General features: G+C 40.0%; 1 protein-coding gene across 3 annotated transcripts in view; it reads right to left on the reverse strand.

Moving 5' to 3' along the window:
• Positions 1–1,214: 1,214 nt before the first annotated feature.
• The window catches only part of GALNT11 (polypeptide N-acetylgalactosaminyltransferase 11), a 72,799-nt gene continuing 58,282 nt past the window's right edge, over positions 1,215–15,731 (reverse strand). For 2 of the 3 annotated variants that reach the window (XM_049861959.1, XM_049861958.1), the window contains exons 7-12: positions 11,766–11,883; positions 10,279–10,431; positions 6,498–6,716; positions 4,230–4,334; positions 2,256–2,393; positions 1,215–2,003 (exon numbers count right to left, since the gene is read on the reverse strand). In XM_049861959.1, the coding sequence (XP_049717916.1) occupies positions 1,872–2,003; positions 2,256–2,393; positions 4,230–4,334; positions 6,498–6,716; positions 10,279–10,431; positions 11,766–11,883 (865 nt within the window). In that variant the 3' untranslated portion in view covers positions 1,215–1,871. Of the gene's footprint in view, positions 2,004–2,255; positions 2,394–4,229; positions 4,335–6,497; positions 6,717–10,278; positions 10,432–11,765; positions 11,884–15,731 lie in introns of those variants that run through there. The other variant, XM_049861960.1, reaches the window with a different exon arrangement.

Below are 15,731 nucleotides of genomic sequence, written 5' to 3' on the forward strand. Positions count from 1 at the left end.
TGTTTTGTCATTGAAAAATTAATGTAATACAACATTTAAGTCTAAAACATGAATAACCTAAAAACAGATTAAGCAGAATTTACTAATCACCAAGTTCTGCTTTAAAATTTTTTTTCACACAATAAATTTTAAAGAAAAAAAAAATAAGACTATTATTTCTATTAGAGATCTAGCTTAAGAATTGTTGGCTCACAACTTCTTGAGAAAATCAGTTGTCCCTAAACTTCTGTTTCTTAAGAAATACATTTTCTCCAGATTTTAAGAATTTCATTTTTCCTTATTAAAAACAAATTTAAAAAAACTTCCAAAATATACAGTCTTTACTTTCTATCAAAAAGTTTTTTAAGAATGAAAGATTTTATTAATGAAACTTACCACAAGTGAAAATACACACCTATGTGGCCACTCTTTGGACTTGAATTAACTGACTTCTAATTTTTTTTTTTTTTTTTTTTGTTAAAAAAAAAAGCTCACCTTATATTTGGGCATTTACACCACATGCAGATAATTCCGAATTTGTATCTTTAATTCAGAAAGGTCTTCTGATATCCTGACCCCTATATCCAACTGCTTATTATACTACCTGGAAATCTCACAGGCAACTTTAAGGTGTTAAAATTTATGTAACTCTAGCTTCAAATTCACAGAGTTCAAATTAGGAAGCTATGAAGCGTTTCCTAAAAGTTAGGGGTTGCCAGACTTAATGGTCTGAGACTGGAGGGACCCCAGAGGTCATGGCCCCCAGACTCTCTATCAGCCAACTCTTCAGGCAAAGATGAGACTGCATTATAAGACATAAAATGATACTGGTGAGGAGTGTGCTTCTTAGTGCAAGTAGACACACGAGACTATGTGGGCAGCTCCTGTCTGGAGGTGAGATGAGAAGCCTGGTTGAATGGACACAGGAAATACAGGGTGGAGAGAAGGAGTGTGCTGTCACAGTGTAAGGAGAGCAACTACAGTCACATAACACTGTGTGTATAAGTTTTTATAAGAGAAACTGACCTGAACTGTAAACTTTCACTTAAAGCACAATTAAAAAAAAAAAAGGGGGTGGCTACCTAGCTTATTGGTTCACCAGCTAAGCTGAAATGAGTATTTCTCTTCATACTTATCACATACATAGAACAACTCAGGCCAGAGGGTCCAATATAGACAAAGAATACAGAAAACAAAAATCCTAGGTATGTAATCAAAAGGACTCTTTATTTTAAATGTAGATAATATCATCATTCATCAAAATAATTTATAATAGTTAACTGCCTCTTAAATATTGTCTTATAAATGATGCCTCTGAAGTTAAAAGTAATGTAGATTTAATCAGCTTTAAAAATTACTTACAACATATTAAACCAATGATAACAGAAGCAAAATAAAATAGCTAACTCCTATGAAGTCTCCTAAGAAAGAAAATCATGACAAGTTCCTGATCAGCTAAAAACCATTCCATCACTAAGAGGGATTAAAAAGGAACATAAATGAATCTGAAGAGAAACGTCTATTTCTTGGGTTTTGTTCTTTTGTACAAAACCAAGTCTTCTGAATTAAAATTCCATTCCAGCTTCCCTCTCTAAGCAAGAAACTCCTCACCAGCAGCTCAGAAACGTTAATGTCCTGGTGAAGTGTTCTTCATCAGCTGGCGGCACATGGTGCTCCGCTCCCCTGCGAACCCACCGCCTGACCTCTGCCGGTCTTCCCAGGCGTCTCCACAGAGGACTAGAAAACGTTCATCCTCTCCCGGTACTTCTGCTCAATCAAGAAGTCAGCGGAGCGTTTTCCCTGTACCAACATTATTCTTTCCAAAGCATCATATTTTCAGAGACAGCAAAGCCTAATGAATCCACCATTCGTCCCAGTCAAAGGCCTCCACCCTAACCTTCCAAATGCCACTGTTGTAAGGAGGAGCCGTCACAGATTGCCATAGCAACATAGCCTTTCTGACTCAGCGGATCAACCACTTTCAGGCACTGTCCAACTGACACCTGGTACAGCCGATTATTCTTCTGGGGGGAAAAAAAGAGGAAAATAACACCAGTTATTTGCTTTTACTTAAAAATCATACTGCCAGAACATGGTAGATACATAAATCCGAAAGAGACATGGAACATTTAGGAACATCCCTTCAGAATCCGAAGTCCTTCTACAAGGCAGACTCCAGCTCCTCCCTGGAGCCGAAGCAGAGTCAGGAACACCGCTCCCTCGCTCTGCCTTGTTCATCCCTCACACCTCCCAACACCACTATGCAGGCTTCTCACCCCAAAGGTCCATTGCTGGGATCCTCCTGACCCATGGCACTTCATGAGTCGTGGTGGGTCTGATGAGCGAGTTTCTGACATATCCAGGCAAAGGAGATTATTTAAAACTAATTCGTGCTCTTCGTTATAAACCCAAACCTAGAGAAAAACAGATTAAAAACCCCCAAGTTTTGCCTTAGATATAGAAACTCAGGCCTGTTTCCACTTTACTTATTTGTGGAAAACAAATTAATTTGTTCTGTAGTGTCGCATAAAACAGGAACAGACCAAGGACAAGAGTTACCCGTAGGCAAATTTCAACTTAGCAACCTGAAAATGGAGTGTGCTAACACAGGAGAAAGTGAGATCCTAGTCAGGGAAGAAACCTAAGCTGAGGTCGGATTTTGTAAATTAAATTTAATCTAATTGGGTGAATTTAATTGATCAAATGATTATACATCTCTTCTAATGTTAGGATTCCATAATTAGATAATTCTCTTAGTTCCTGTGCTAAGTAAGAATTAGAGGGGCCCAACTAGGCTGCTGGCTTGCTTTCTTTAGACAGAAAACACACAAGGCTATTACTTTCATTTTTCTCTCCTCTGTTGTGTGTGTGTGTGTGTGTGTGTGTCTAGGCTGTTACATTCCATTGTCCTGAAGAATATGATACTATAATCCCAGATCATAACAGCATTTGGAATGAGACACAGGACTTAGTCTTGACTGCACAGGAGCACAATTTTCCTTGGTTGTGCAAACGATCTTTCAGGAGAGTCCTCTTAATTTGCTCTCTGAGGATTTTCAGAAGCAAAGGCCTTCTCTCGGTGAAGTGTCCAACGTCTGCCCCATTACATTTGAACGGGATACATCGTGTTGCACTGTGTTACTCAGTGCTGCTCCTACCTAAGGCCCAGGATGGACCTGTGCTGTCCCCCATGAAGAGTCTCTATCAGGGGCTCTGTGACAACGGGAATGTTTCCTGTCTGCACTGTCCAGTGTGGTCATCAGCCATGTACGGTTACTGAGAGCCTGGCACGTGGGCAGTGTGACTGAGGAAGTGAGTTTTCAATTTTATTTAATATTCATGCAAATTTAAATAGTCCCATGTGGCTAGCGGCTATGGCCACCTGTGCGGCCCTCATAGTCACAAAGGTAGTGAGGACATGTAGCTCCATCACTCAAACTTCTTACATTTTCTAGAATAATTCAAATTTCAGATTTCTTATCCCACCGTGATCTGTACCACTGAAATGTCACCCAGATTCTACTACTTCAGTGTCCACAGCACTGACGCCTCTCCCAATACCTCTCCCGCCCAGAAATGGCACAAAAGTCCTTTTTAAAGAGTATTCTCTGGCACGCGCATCACCTTAGTGTGCGTGAACTCTCCCAGAGATAAAATATGTTCTACGAAATTTCCAAATACATACTCTTTCCACCAAACACCCAAGTGTTTCTTTCACTCTTAAGTTAAACGACTTCACCACTAAAATGGAAAGGAAAATCCTCACAGTTCCATACTGAAATAAGTTTTTTGCTTATTTTTAAGGTCACTTCAAATATTCCTATCACTAAAAAACACATACACTGAGATTAAATTATGTGAATAACATGAACCAAAATTCTGTTGTGGTTTCCTAGCTAAAAATCAGCTAGGAAGAGTCTGATCTCAGAGAGAACCCTACAGGACACCGATTCCTCCACTGCAGAGTTAATGTTCCCGCCCAGGAAGAAGTGCGCCTCCGTCCGCCACTTCTAACAGGCCCGACAGCCCGTAAGTCACAACGCGCTTCCCCTGTCTGACACTGGAACATCCACATCACGCTCTAGAGAAGGGGAACAGCGCACGGAGGTGGGACGCCTCCACAAAGGATGCAGAAGAATTGTACTAGTTGATCTCTAAGGCCATTCCCAACAAAACTTATAATTTGAGAAAAGTCAGGGCATTAAGCATCCTGATCTCGGCTCCTCCGCCCCCGAGCTTAGAGCCAGCACCTGGTTCGGGTCACCGTAGTCGCACGCCTTCAGCACCACCAGGCCTCCTTTCTGACTTGGGCGGCCCTGGGCCACCAGGCATTTGTTGGTCTGGAGGTGATAGAGCTGCAAAAGGAGAGAGAGCTCTTGACAACTTGGACCACAGAGAAATACCAGTGTCGGAAGAAGCTTCGGGATGCGTAAAGGGAAGGGTTTGGATGAAATGTGAAAATATTAAACTGTAGGAATAAATGCCAAGGGCCAGAAAAAGACAAGCATTTTTAATTCCCAAGTTCTGGCTCAGCACATGGGAAGGTCCAGGTGGGTACTCCCAGGTTACAGGCATTTTTACACTATATGCCTGCAGGGAGTAGTCACGTAGAAACTCTACCTAGAGACACAGGTTCACCAACCTACCGCGGGAGTGAAGGAAATTAGAACATCATCTCTGTCCTAAAGACCCTTAAAATGAAACTGAGGAAGAAGAACAGAATGTATAAACAAGAGCAAACAAAGTAAGACAAGTAAATGTAAAATACACGCTAAATCATGGATATATGCAGACTATAAATGCCATGGGAATTCAAAGGGGAGATAAATAAAAAACAGTATTCAGCCTATTACGAAATATATACTACTATTAACTATGTTATCAAGAACATACTAGAAATCACCATGCTCTTTTAAAAAGTGAGTCTGATGCCATCGCCTTCTGCCTCCTCCCCCACCTCACCAAATCCCCGTTACTGGCTTCCCATTGCTCTCTGAAACAAAGCAGAACTCCTCACTACGGCCCCCAGGGCTCTGCCTGCACCCAATCAGCTGGAAGACTCTGGTCCCTCCTGCACAGCCTGGTCCCGGACCACCCTCAGGAAACCCTCCCTAACCAGTGCGAACCCCTGTACTGCGGCCACAGTAACCCCAGGCTTCTCCTGTTTTCAGAATGCACAACCCTGTACTCCTCTCTAAAGAATCTCCTCTCTACTTGGCACAACTGCAATTTTTCTTGGCTTATTTAATGAATTTGTTACCCCTTAAGTCAGGGGGAGTCCATTTTTACTGCCACTGTGTCCCTCGCACACAGAATGAGTGCCTGGTTTGTAGTGGACACTCAATAAAAACTCATTGGATAAATCAATGAGTGAGTGTCAATACTGATGACAATCCCAACAACGATGATATAAACTAGTGATGGCAGGGATGGTGATAAAAGGAGAAAAAAACGTAACCTGAGCTGAGCAGCACCAACAGAGACGTAGTGACAAAAGTTCAGAAGGTAAAGTTCAAAGGGAGAAAATCAAGTGGCTGAGGAAAAATACTGTCAACATAAAAGAGAGGGAAGAGCAAAGGACAGAAGGGAGGCAGAGCAAATGTGAGTAAGAGGATTAACTTAAGTGCTAAATGAGACCAGACATGCAAGGGAAGAAATACAAAACGAGGGACTGTCAACTCCCTGGACATATACTGGTGTTATTTTTACTTAAGGAGAAAACATCTAATAATATATATCTTGATGAATTTCTTTATCTTACAAGGTAGATACACCAGGAAGAAGAAGGAAGGTCTAGGCTAACTTCTGTCTTCCTTTCTCCCAGGTCAAAGAACCCTGGAGAAGGGCCTTCTTTGTTGCACAAAAGGGAAACCTGGGTGGCAATGATAATTACCCTTCACCTTTTGAAAGCAGGTTTTAGAAAACTCAGGAAAAAGATGATTTTATGGCTAGAAGCTCTAAAATTTAAGTGTACAACTGTGAATAAATTTTATTAGAAACAAATGTGGTTGGTCAGTGCGTTTCCTGACCAGCCCACAAGGTTGCCTGGAATTGGGGATGTTCAGTTTAACGTTACATCTCCACTCCAACACGGGCCCCGCCTCTCATCTCTGGGCCGTGAACAGTATATGCAGACTCCATTTCTCCATTTTCCCCCCTTTCTGGACTGGCCTCTGCCAAAGGAATTTTATTCTTACTTTTGTATTTTCTTTATTTATGTGTATATTCACATGTCTATTCATTCTCTTGGAAGCTGTCATATAACTTATCTTTATAGAAGTCATGCTTCCTTTAACCCAGGCAAGTAAAAGGTCTTAATAGTAAAGATATTAAAATTTCTAAGGCCTTACACCTGAGTAGAGGAAGTTCCCACAAAAAGAATATAATGTAGGATATGCTACAGTCTATCATTAAGTGCCTTAATAAGTCTAAAATGTCATTTATTACAGCTTATGGGTATCACAAACCATTTCATATCCTACAATTTAAGAAACATTTTGATAAGATTACTTTCTTACCCTTCCACGCTGAAGGACTTTGGGGCGTTTGGGCCCTCTATTAATAAAAATGGGTTGCTGTGGTTTGGCATTGGGCCCAGATACCTGCATCTCTGGGTAAATATTATCCAAATACCACTTAAATGATTTACAACCCAACTTCTTCCTCAGTTCAACACGCTCACTTATGTTCCCATAGCTTCTGGTCTTCAGATCAGGTCTTAAGGAAAAATACTGCTCCTGAGTTAAAAAAAGAAAAAAAAAAAAAAAAAATGGATATTTTGTTAAAAATGAACATTGAGCAATTATATGTCAAGTTTAAAGAACAGCTGAAAACAGTGGACAATGAGCAAAAAAGTAATTTTCATGCTGGTGTTCCCTTGATGTTACCAAAAACTGTCAATGAAAAATTTTCACACAATTAAGTCCATGACTAACTGCCAACGATAAGACAGCTTAAATTGTAAAATACACCCCAATTTCAGAAATGTCAAAACGTATCCAAATGTGTACCTCAGACTCAACGGAACAGGCTGTACATGAAACAGTGGTCTCAAACTTTTTGTTCTCAGGATATTATACTCTTAAAAATTATTGAAGACCCCAAAGAGGTTTTGTTTGTGAGTTATACTTATTAATACTTACTGTATTAGATTTTAAATCCAAGAAATTTAAAAATGTTTTAATTCATTAAAAATAACAATTATAAACTCATTCCATGTTAACATAAATATCATGCTGTGAGGAAGAAAGAACTATTATTTTCCAGAACAAAAAAATTTAAAGAGATCAGTGGCATTGTTTTACGTTTTTGTAAATCTTTTTTAATGTCTGGCTTAATAGAAATTAGCTAAATTTTCGTATTTGTATTCAACCTGTTGCCATGTGCTGTTTTGGCTAAAGTGTATTTAAAAAAAATACGACCTTATGCAAATAAGTAGCTGAAAAGGGAAGGAATATTTTAATAGCTGTTTCCAGTAATTACGACGATTCTCCTTTGATACTACACCAAAGCGCGACAACGTCAAGGTTAGCTACGCAGTGGAATATGAACTCATACTGTGTTAAAGTAAAACTGAAAGGTCTCTCTTGTTCTTTGAATGGACCTTTTACCTGTGTAAGACTCTACGACACTGCTCATTCATCACCTGGAAAGCACTGATCCTCTGAACTGTGCAGGCCTTACAGGGGCTAACAAAGTTCTTTACACCTGTCAGAAAATTTACATTCAGAAATACCACCACTGATCGCATCAGAAACGTTGCTTAGTACTAGGAAGTGCCCAGACTTACGGCGGTGGATACGAATTCTCCAAAGTTCTGATTTTCACTTGAAAGTCTGGATATTTTATCAATTGCAACAAACACTGTCCATTGTTTTCTTTGATGTGAAAGGCTCACTTGGTTCATTTTTGAGAAAACGCTGCCAAATAGTGTGAGTCAGTTGTTCTTCTATGTCAAAAGAGTGTTCCTTGAGGCTGGATGAACCCTGCAAACTATTGCCCTGAGATAATCTTTAAACTTTGAACCAAAAATATTCCCTGGTTTTCTTAAAACCAAACAATAGTTTACCTTGATTAGTAAAGAATGTCTGCCTTAAGCATTGTGCTCTTTTAAGATCTATCTATATGGGATCAAACTGACAACAGGACTGGAAAGACAGGAAGCTTAAGGGACGGTGAGTTTACGTTAATGGGGGAGAAACAATTTGGAAAAGGAGGATGAGAATGGCTGCACGAGCTGCAAAATGCAATCAGTATCGCTGCGCTGCGCATGTAGAAATTGAATCGGTGTATACTCTGCTGTGTTTCAACAACAACAAAAAATAAAATACACTATTAAAAAAAAGTGTTCCTTGAGAAAAGTGGCTAGTTCTGCTTGTAACTCAAACAGCCCCATAGCGTTTTTCCTTGAAAACAACCGTTCTATTTCCGTATGCAGCCAAAATGCTTTCTGCACACTTACCAATTTGTCACACAGAATATTAAAAAGGCACGTACTCTAGGGTTGAGACTTGATAAAATTAATTATTTATACTATTTCATCAATGATATTCTCGAATGAAACTGGGTTTTTCCCACCTTAACTTCTGGGTGCACGGCAGTGAAGAATACGATGACTACTGGTACAGTTTGGTGCCACTGCCCTGAAGTATACTATGGCACCAGACATTTTATTCTGCTGTTTTGCACCATCTGTGCAATGTTAACAGTGAAAAAGGTGGATAATATATTAATCTAACTGTAGAAGTAGCTTTGACCTTGCAGACCTCCTGCAAGGGTCACTGGAACCTTGTTGTGGGTTGAACCATGGCCCCCTCACCCCCAAATATGTGTTGGAATCATGATCCCTATACTTACAGAGTAATCCTATCTGGAAATAGGATTTCTCTGCCCTTATGTTAATGAGGCCCTATCAGTGTAAGCCTAAGGACTGCTGAGAGATACAAGGAACAGAACGGGCACGGGGGTGAGCGAGCACACACAAGGGAAGGCAGACAAGTCTAAAGCCCAGGAACTCGAAGGACTGCCAGCTACTAGAAGCTGAAAAAGACAAGAAAGGACCTTCCCCTAGAGCCATACACTGAATCCAGACTTCTAGCCTTCTGAACTGTGAGAAAATAAATTTCTGTTTCTGAAAGCCACCCACTTCTGTTACAGCAGCACTTGGTAACACACAGACTCCATGGGTCTATGGAGCACATTCAGACTGCTCTGTCAGACAGTGACGATTCAAAATGATGAGCATGGAGATGGACCTCAAGGAGCTCAGTCTAGTGGAGGGGAGAAGGGAGAAGGTAAACAATAGGGTAGTGCTATAAACAATCTTGACTTTTACTCCCCAGCACAGTTAGTTGCTTCATTCTCATCTTCCCATAGCGCACAGTTCATACTTCCATTTACATTTATCTCACAGTGTTAACATTAACCGTGCATTCCTTTATTCCTCTCTGTATCCCCAAAAACCTAACACAGGGCCTGGCATACAGTAAGTGCTCTATAAACGTTGGCTTAAAAAGTAACTGTATAGGAATGTTCATAGCCCAAACGTCCATTAACTGGTAAGTGGACAGACAAAGCATAATGTAGCCATATGATGGAACATCACTCTGCAATAAAAAGATACGAAGTACTGATACATGCTATGACATGGATTTACCCTGGAAACACTGTCGTACTAAGTGAGAGAAACTAGACACAAAAGACCATTTATTATAGGATTCATTCCATTTACGTGAAATGTCTGATCAAGCAAATGTACACTCAGAAGGTAGATCAGTGGTTGTCTAGGGCCGGAGGAGATAGGGGATTGGGGGATGACATGGAGTGATAAAAGTGTTCTAAAATTGATTTATGAATAATATCTCATAAAGCTGTTACTAAAATAAGAGCATTCGGCAGAAGAGAAAGCAGGAAGGAATACTAAACGTGCAGAGTTTAACAGGGAATTAATGGGACTGGGCTATAGTGAGGCTCAACGAGCAAAGCAAAGAAGCCAAGTAGTGTGGGAGCCACAGCAGAGGGACGTGAAGGAATGCAGAAACTGAAGAGAAAGGGCTCCTTCTGATGCTGGCTGTTTTTCCTTGTAGTGATCACTTGGAAAGTGAAGAGTCAAATTAGAATGAAAAACAAGATAAGTACTTGGTGAAGAGAAGAGAGAGAAAAGAACTAAGAAATAGATGGCCCTGAAGAAAAGGTCACCCAAACAGAGATACACAAAACTGAAAAGGAAAGCAACAAAAGCCATCACCAGGGCAGTGGCTGGCCTGCCATCCACCATCTATACCGGAAACTTTGCCTCACCTTGTACTCATCCAGCCAGACGTGGGCCAGCCGCAGGGAGTTGTGGGTCATGGTGTCCTGCCCCTCAGGAGACCCGTACGGGCGCCTCTTCCGGAAGATGTGCCCTACTCTAGAGCAAGGGATGATGAAGAGCTTACCTCCACACATCCAGATCTGGTCAGAGGAAAAAATGTGAATTAATAGTTGTCTCATATTACTGAGAAATCATGTATGAACTTTCATGGAATTAATATTTATTATATGGTGTTCATGAAACCTTACAAGATGTTTTATCTTACTACATATAAATATTCAAGTAAAAGAAAGTCAGAGGGTCCTTTTTTAAAAATTACCTGTCTTTATGAATAAAAACAAACTAGATTCTGAAACAGTGTTACACTCATTTACACCACGTGTCTAAAACTGCACCTACCATACTTTGATACTTTAACACATCAAGGTCACATGAAATAATTGCTAACTGGTCCTCCAATTTCAGTTTTACAGGTACTTTCTTTTTAAATGTTTATACATTTTCTAGAAAACAATTTTTTCTAAATATACAGAAATAATTCTGATTATGGCTCAGAAGATCTTAGCTCTCGTCTAATTTTTGCCCTTGACTATTATCTGAGTTACTTTACACAAGTTCTTTTAATTTTTATGGGACTCAGTTACTTTTCTAGAAAATGAGAAGAGGAAACCAATGACTTCTGCCTTTAAACTTTAAAATTCTAAAGATTATATAGGAAAAACTGCCTTTTGAGAACATGATGGTCAAAATATTTTTCAAAACACAACACAACATACACACAAGGTCTTGTGTACCACCTGAATCAGGACCCTGCTTGTCTCGACCAGGAGAGGAGAGTGGGAATTGGGGCACTTGCTATGAAGGAGAGGTTCCTTCCCTTGTCTTCTCTGAGCATGTTCCAAAACCTTCTTAACACCACAGTTCCCTGTACCACAAACCCCACTCACGGTTCCACCCTCAGGAACTGAGAGGTTATGAAAGTTGAATTTCCCCTCAGGGTGGAGGTGCCTGTACATAGAGAGGATTCAGTAAGCTACACACGGACTGACAATTATCATCTAGATTGGATACTTCTGAGGTGAAATGGGAGCTAATAAGAATTTTTCCAGGAGAGCAGCTGCGAACCAGGACTGTCTTAGGCCAACAAGTGTAATCTGATCACCCTGGCTACATATATCTAGCAGTATCAATAAAATTAATAAATTGACAGGGAAAGAACAAAAGTCTAGATTAAACTCACATTAAGATTTTCTGCTTACACTCAAACATTCCTTATAAGGTAAATATACAGCTTTTGATACTCTGAATGGATACTACCCGTATCACAGACTATGGTGAAGAAGGCATTCACGAAAGACAACTTGTCAGTAAAGATAATCAAGGAGGTTTTACTGACAACATGGGATTATGGATAGAAATTACATCCCCCTACTCACAAAGTTCATAATGAGGCATCCAAGAAGATAAAAATTACCCTAAATGATATCTCCAAGTTTTCTCCTCCCCAGATATCCATGCCGCTGTCGTACTGCCCTAGTTCACTGAAATAGTGTCTGTTCATGGCAAACAGCCCTCCAGCCATGGTCGGCGACCTGCGAGAGGAGAACAGTTACTGCACCAGTTCTATCAGCAGTTATTTTACCTACTGCTTTCATTTTAAAAATTCAGTGCAGCTTTGGAACATTATAAATAAAAACTACATGAAAACATTTTATCTGATATTATCAGCTGGGTCCCATAACTCAATTTTCTAGATTGCTAATGGTATACATGCTGGACGCCCGGCACAGGAAGGCTACTTTTCTAATGAACTAATTTTATTATAACCTTTTTTAATAGAAATCTATCTCAAATAAATTACATAATTCCTTTTGACAGTCTCATGGAGCCACTGGGATAAAAAATGGATTCTAGGGCCTGCTGAGAGGAGACCTGACAAAACCCAGACACTCTGAGTTGGACTCAAACATGTGTTAGACCAGTGCTTCTCAACTGGGGGTGACTTTGCCCCCAGGAGGCACTCCGTAATGGCCAGGGACATATTTGGTTACCACACCTTGGGGAAGGGACGCTACTAGTACATGATGGGCTAAGGCTAGGAATGCTGCTAAATATTCCCAAGTGCACAAGACAGGCCCCTACAACAAAGAAGTATCTGGTCCAAAATGTCAATAATGCCAAGGTTGAGAAACCTGTGTTAGAGTTGGGGGAATGTGAATAGCCTGGCCTTCACAGAGATGCAAGCCAGCCTCCAGTTACTCAGTCCCTGTAAGTGGATTAAGGTGCTCATAGATTCTACTGTCCTAAGCTGCATCCAGAGTGTAGCAAAATTCTCTCTACAGGAAGAAAAACACCATCCCACGCATCAACACATTTCTATAATTTTTCATATACAATGTCTGATACTCAGTAAATATCAGTAAAGAAATAATGAGGCAACCAGGAAGATAAAACCAGATGAAAGAGACAACTTACAACAGAAACAGATGTACCAGGGTTTCAGAGAGTAGAGTTACCAGACTTCAAAATAACTGCTCAATAGGTTCAACAAGATAAAAGACAGGACTATGAATTTGGCAGAGAATTAGATACTATCAAAAAAGAAAGCACATTTATACATAGCTGAAGAACATTTCTGAAAAATAAAGACAAATAAATTTTTTTAAGAAGGCAGATTATTTTCAAAGGAAACAAAAATAAGACTGACAACACTGACTCCTCATCAGAACCAGTGGAAGCCAGAACGCCCTGGAATGATACCTTCCAAGTCCTGAAAGCAACAACTGCCAACCTAGCATAGGATATCAAGTAACAACATTCTTCAAAATAACAGTGAAACCAAGGCATCTTGGGCGGAAAAAAAGAGAGAGAGAAGTAATCACTAGAAAGTCCACAGTAAAGGAAATACTAATAGGTGTTCTTTAGCCAGAACAAAAGTAATCCCAGCTGGAAGCCTGAAGACACAGAAAGCATAAAGAGTAACATAAAAGGGGAAATATGCGGGCAAACCTAAATCAATACCAGTTACATAAAAAATACATTGCAGGGATACACAAGCACACACATATATATGCATACACACGTACTTCAACAGCAGCAGCATGTCACTTTGAAGAGAGATAACTGGACTATGAACATTCAGAGATTTTTGCATTGTTTGGGAAAAGGCCTGGGAAATATACCAATTTACATTGTATTATTAATATCTACATATTAATATATAGTATTAAGTATGCTTTGCTAAGTCAAGGCTGTATGTTTTATTCTCTAGGGTAACCACCGCGAGAACGTACAGCTTCTAATAGCGAAGTGGTGGCTGAGAGGCAGCAGCAGCCCAGGTTCAGTCCAAAAGAAAGCAAGAAGGGAAACCGGAACACAGGACAGACAGGATAAAGAGCACCACTGCAGACTTAAGGAACACAGGACAGACAGCACCACTGCAGACTTAAGGAACACAGGACAGACAGGACAAACAGCAAACAGCACCACTGCAGACTTAAGCACAAAATATTAAGTCATATTACTGGATGTAATGAATTAAATGCCTGACTAAAAGACAAAGCTTTCACACCGATTTAAAAACTAAACACAATGGAACAAAAGCAACGGTACGAGGGATGCAAGCTTAACAAGGACACACCTAAAATACAAGGCCATAGACTGAAAGTGACAGCAAATACTAATAAAGTTGGAATAGCTATATTAGTATCAGACTATAAAGCAAAGTCTCATTATTCTAAAAGTCTAGAATAAAAGGGGGACAATTCGTAAGGGCAAATGGTTTCATTCACTAAGGAAATACAATTCTAAACTTCCATGCATCTATTAACACGGCCTCAAAATACACAAAGCAAAAAGTAACAGAAGTACAAGCATAGACAAACAGTTGCAGTGGGAAACTTTATTATTATTGTTTTATTTTTTATTGTGCTTTAAGTGAAAGTTTACAACTCAAGCCAGTTTCTCACACAAAAATTTACGTACACACTATTGTGTGACTCTAGTTGCTCTCCCTACAATGTGACAGCACACTCCTCTCCACCCTATATTTCCCGTGTCCATTCGACCAGCTCCTGTCCCCTTCTGCCTTCTCATCTTGCCTCTGGACAGGAGCTGCCCATTTAGTCCCAAGTATCTACCTGAGCCAAGAAGCACGCTGTTCACCAGTATCATTTTATGTCTTATTGTCCAGTCTAATCTTTGTTTGAAGAGCTGGCTTCAGGAATGGTTTCAGTTCTGGGCTAACAGAGAGTCGGGGGCCATGCCTTCTGGGGCCCCTCCAGTCTCAGTCAGACCATGAGGTCTGATCTTTTAACTAGAATTTGAGCTCTGCATGCCACTTTTCTTCTGCTCCATCAGGGACTCTGCCGTGTTCCCTGTTAGGGCAGTCAATGGTGGTAGCCGGGCAACATCTAGTTCTTCTGGTCTCAGGCTGACGGAGAGTCTGGTTTATGTGGCCCTTTTTGTCTCTTGGGCTCATATTTTCCATATGTCTTTGGTGTTCTTCATTCTCCTTTGCTCCAGGTGGGTTGGGACCAATTGATGCATCTTAGATGGCCGCTTGTTAGCTTTTAAGATCCCAGGCACCACTCACCGAAGTGGGACTCAGAACACTTTAATAAACTTTGTTATGCCAATTGACCTAGATGTCCCCTGAAACCATGGTCCCCAGACCCCCGCCCCTGCTCTCCGTCCCTTGAAGTGTTTGGTTGTATTAAGGAAACTTCTCAGCTTTTGGTGTAGTCCAGTTGTGCTGACTTTGTAGTGGGAAATTTTAATACAACACTTTTAATAACTGATAAAAACTCATTTTTTATGATAGAACATGCAAATTAAAAACTAATAAAAACACAGTATTTGAATAACAAAGTATTTAATCAAAGTGACTCAGAATTCCATTTTCAGTAACTATAGAAACATACTTTTTTTAAGGCACACAAGGAATATTCACAAAAATTAACCATATGCTGGACCATGAAAGGTAAATCTGAACAATTTTCACAAGACTATAATCTCTGACCACAGTGTAATTAAGCTATGAATAAAAAATAAAAGGTAACTATCAAATCTCCAGGTGTCTGGAAAATAAGAAATCACTCCTGAATAGCCTCTGGGTCAGAGAAGACATCACAATGTAAGTATTTTGAATGAAATGATGAGGCACAACTTGTGGGATGCAGCTAATGTCATAATTAGAAGAAAATTTATAGCCTTAAAACTGCATGTGTTACAAAAGAAAAAAGCCTGAAAATTAAAAATCTAAACATCCAGTTCAAGAAGTTAGCAACCTCGCTATCATAAAACAACTAACAGAAGGAGGAGAAAAGGTAGAAGAAAGAGTAAACAAAAAAAACCCTGAACACGTTGCCCTGCAGTAAATTCCAACTCATGGCAACCCCAAATGTGACCGAGCAGAACTGTTCCATGGGGTTTTCTTGGC

This window comes from Elephas maximus, chromosome 20 (assembly GCF_024166365.1).
Source record: "Elephas maximus indicus isolate mEleMax1 chromosome 20, mEleMax1 primary haplotype, whole genome shotgun sequence".
In the NCBI taxonomy this organism is placed as follows: Eukaryota; Metazoa; Chordata; class Mammalia; order Proboscidea; family Elephantidae; genus Elephas; species Elephas maximus.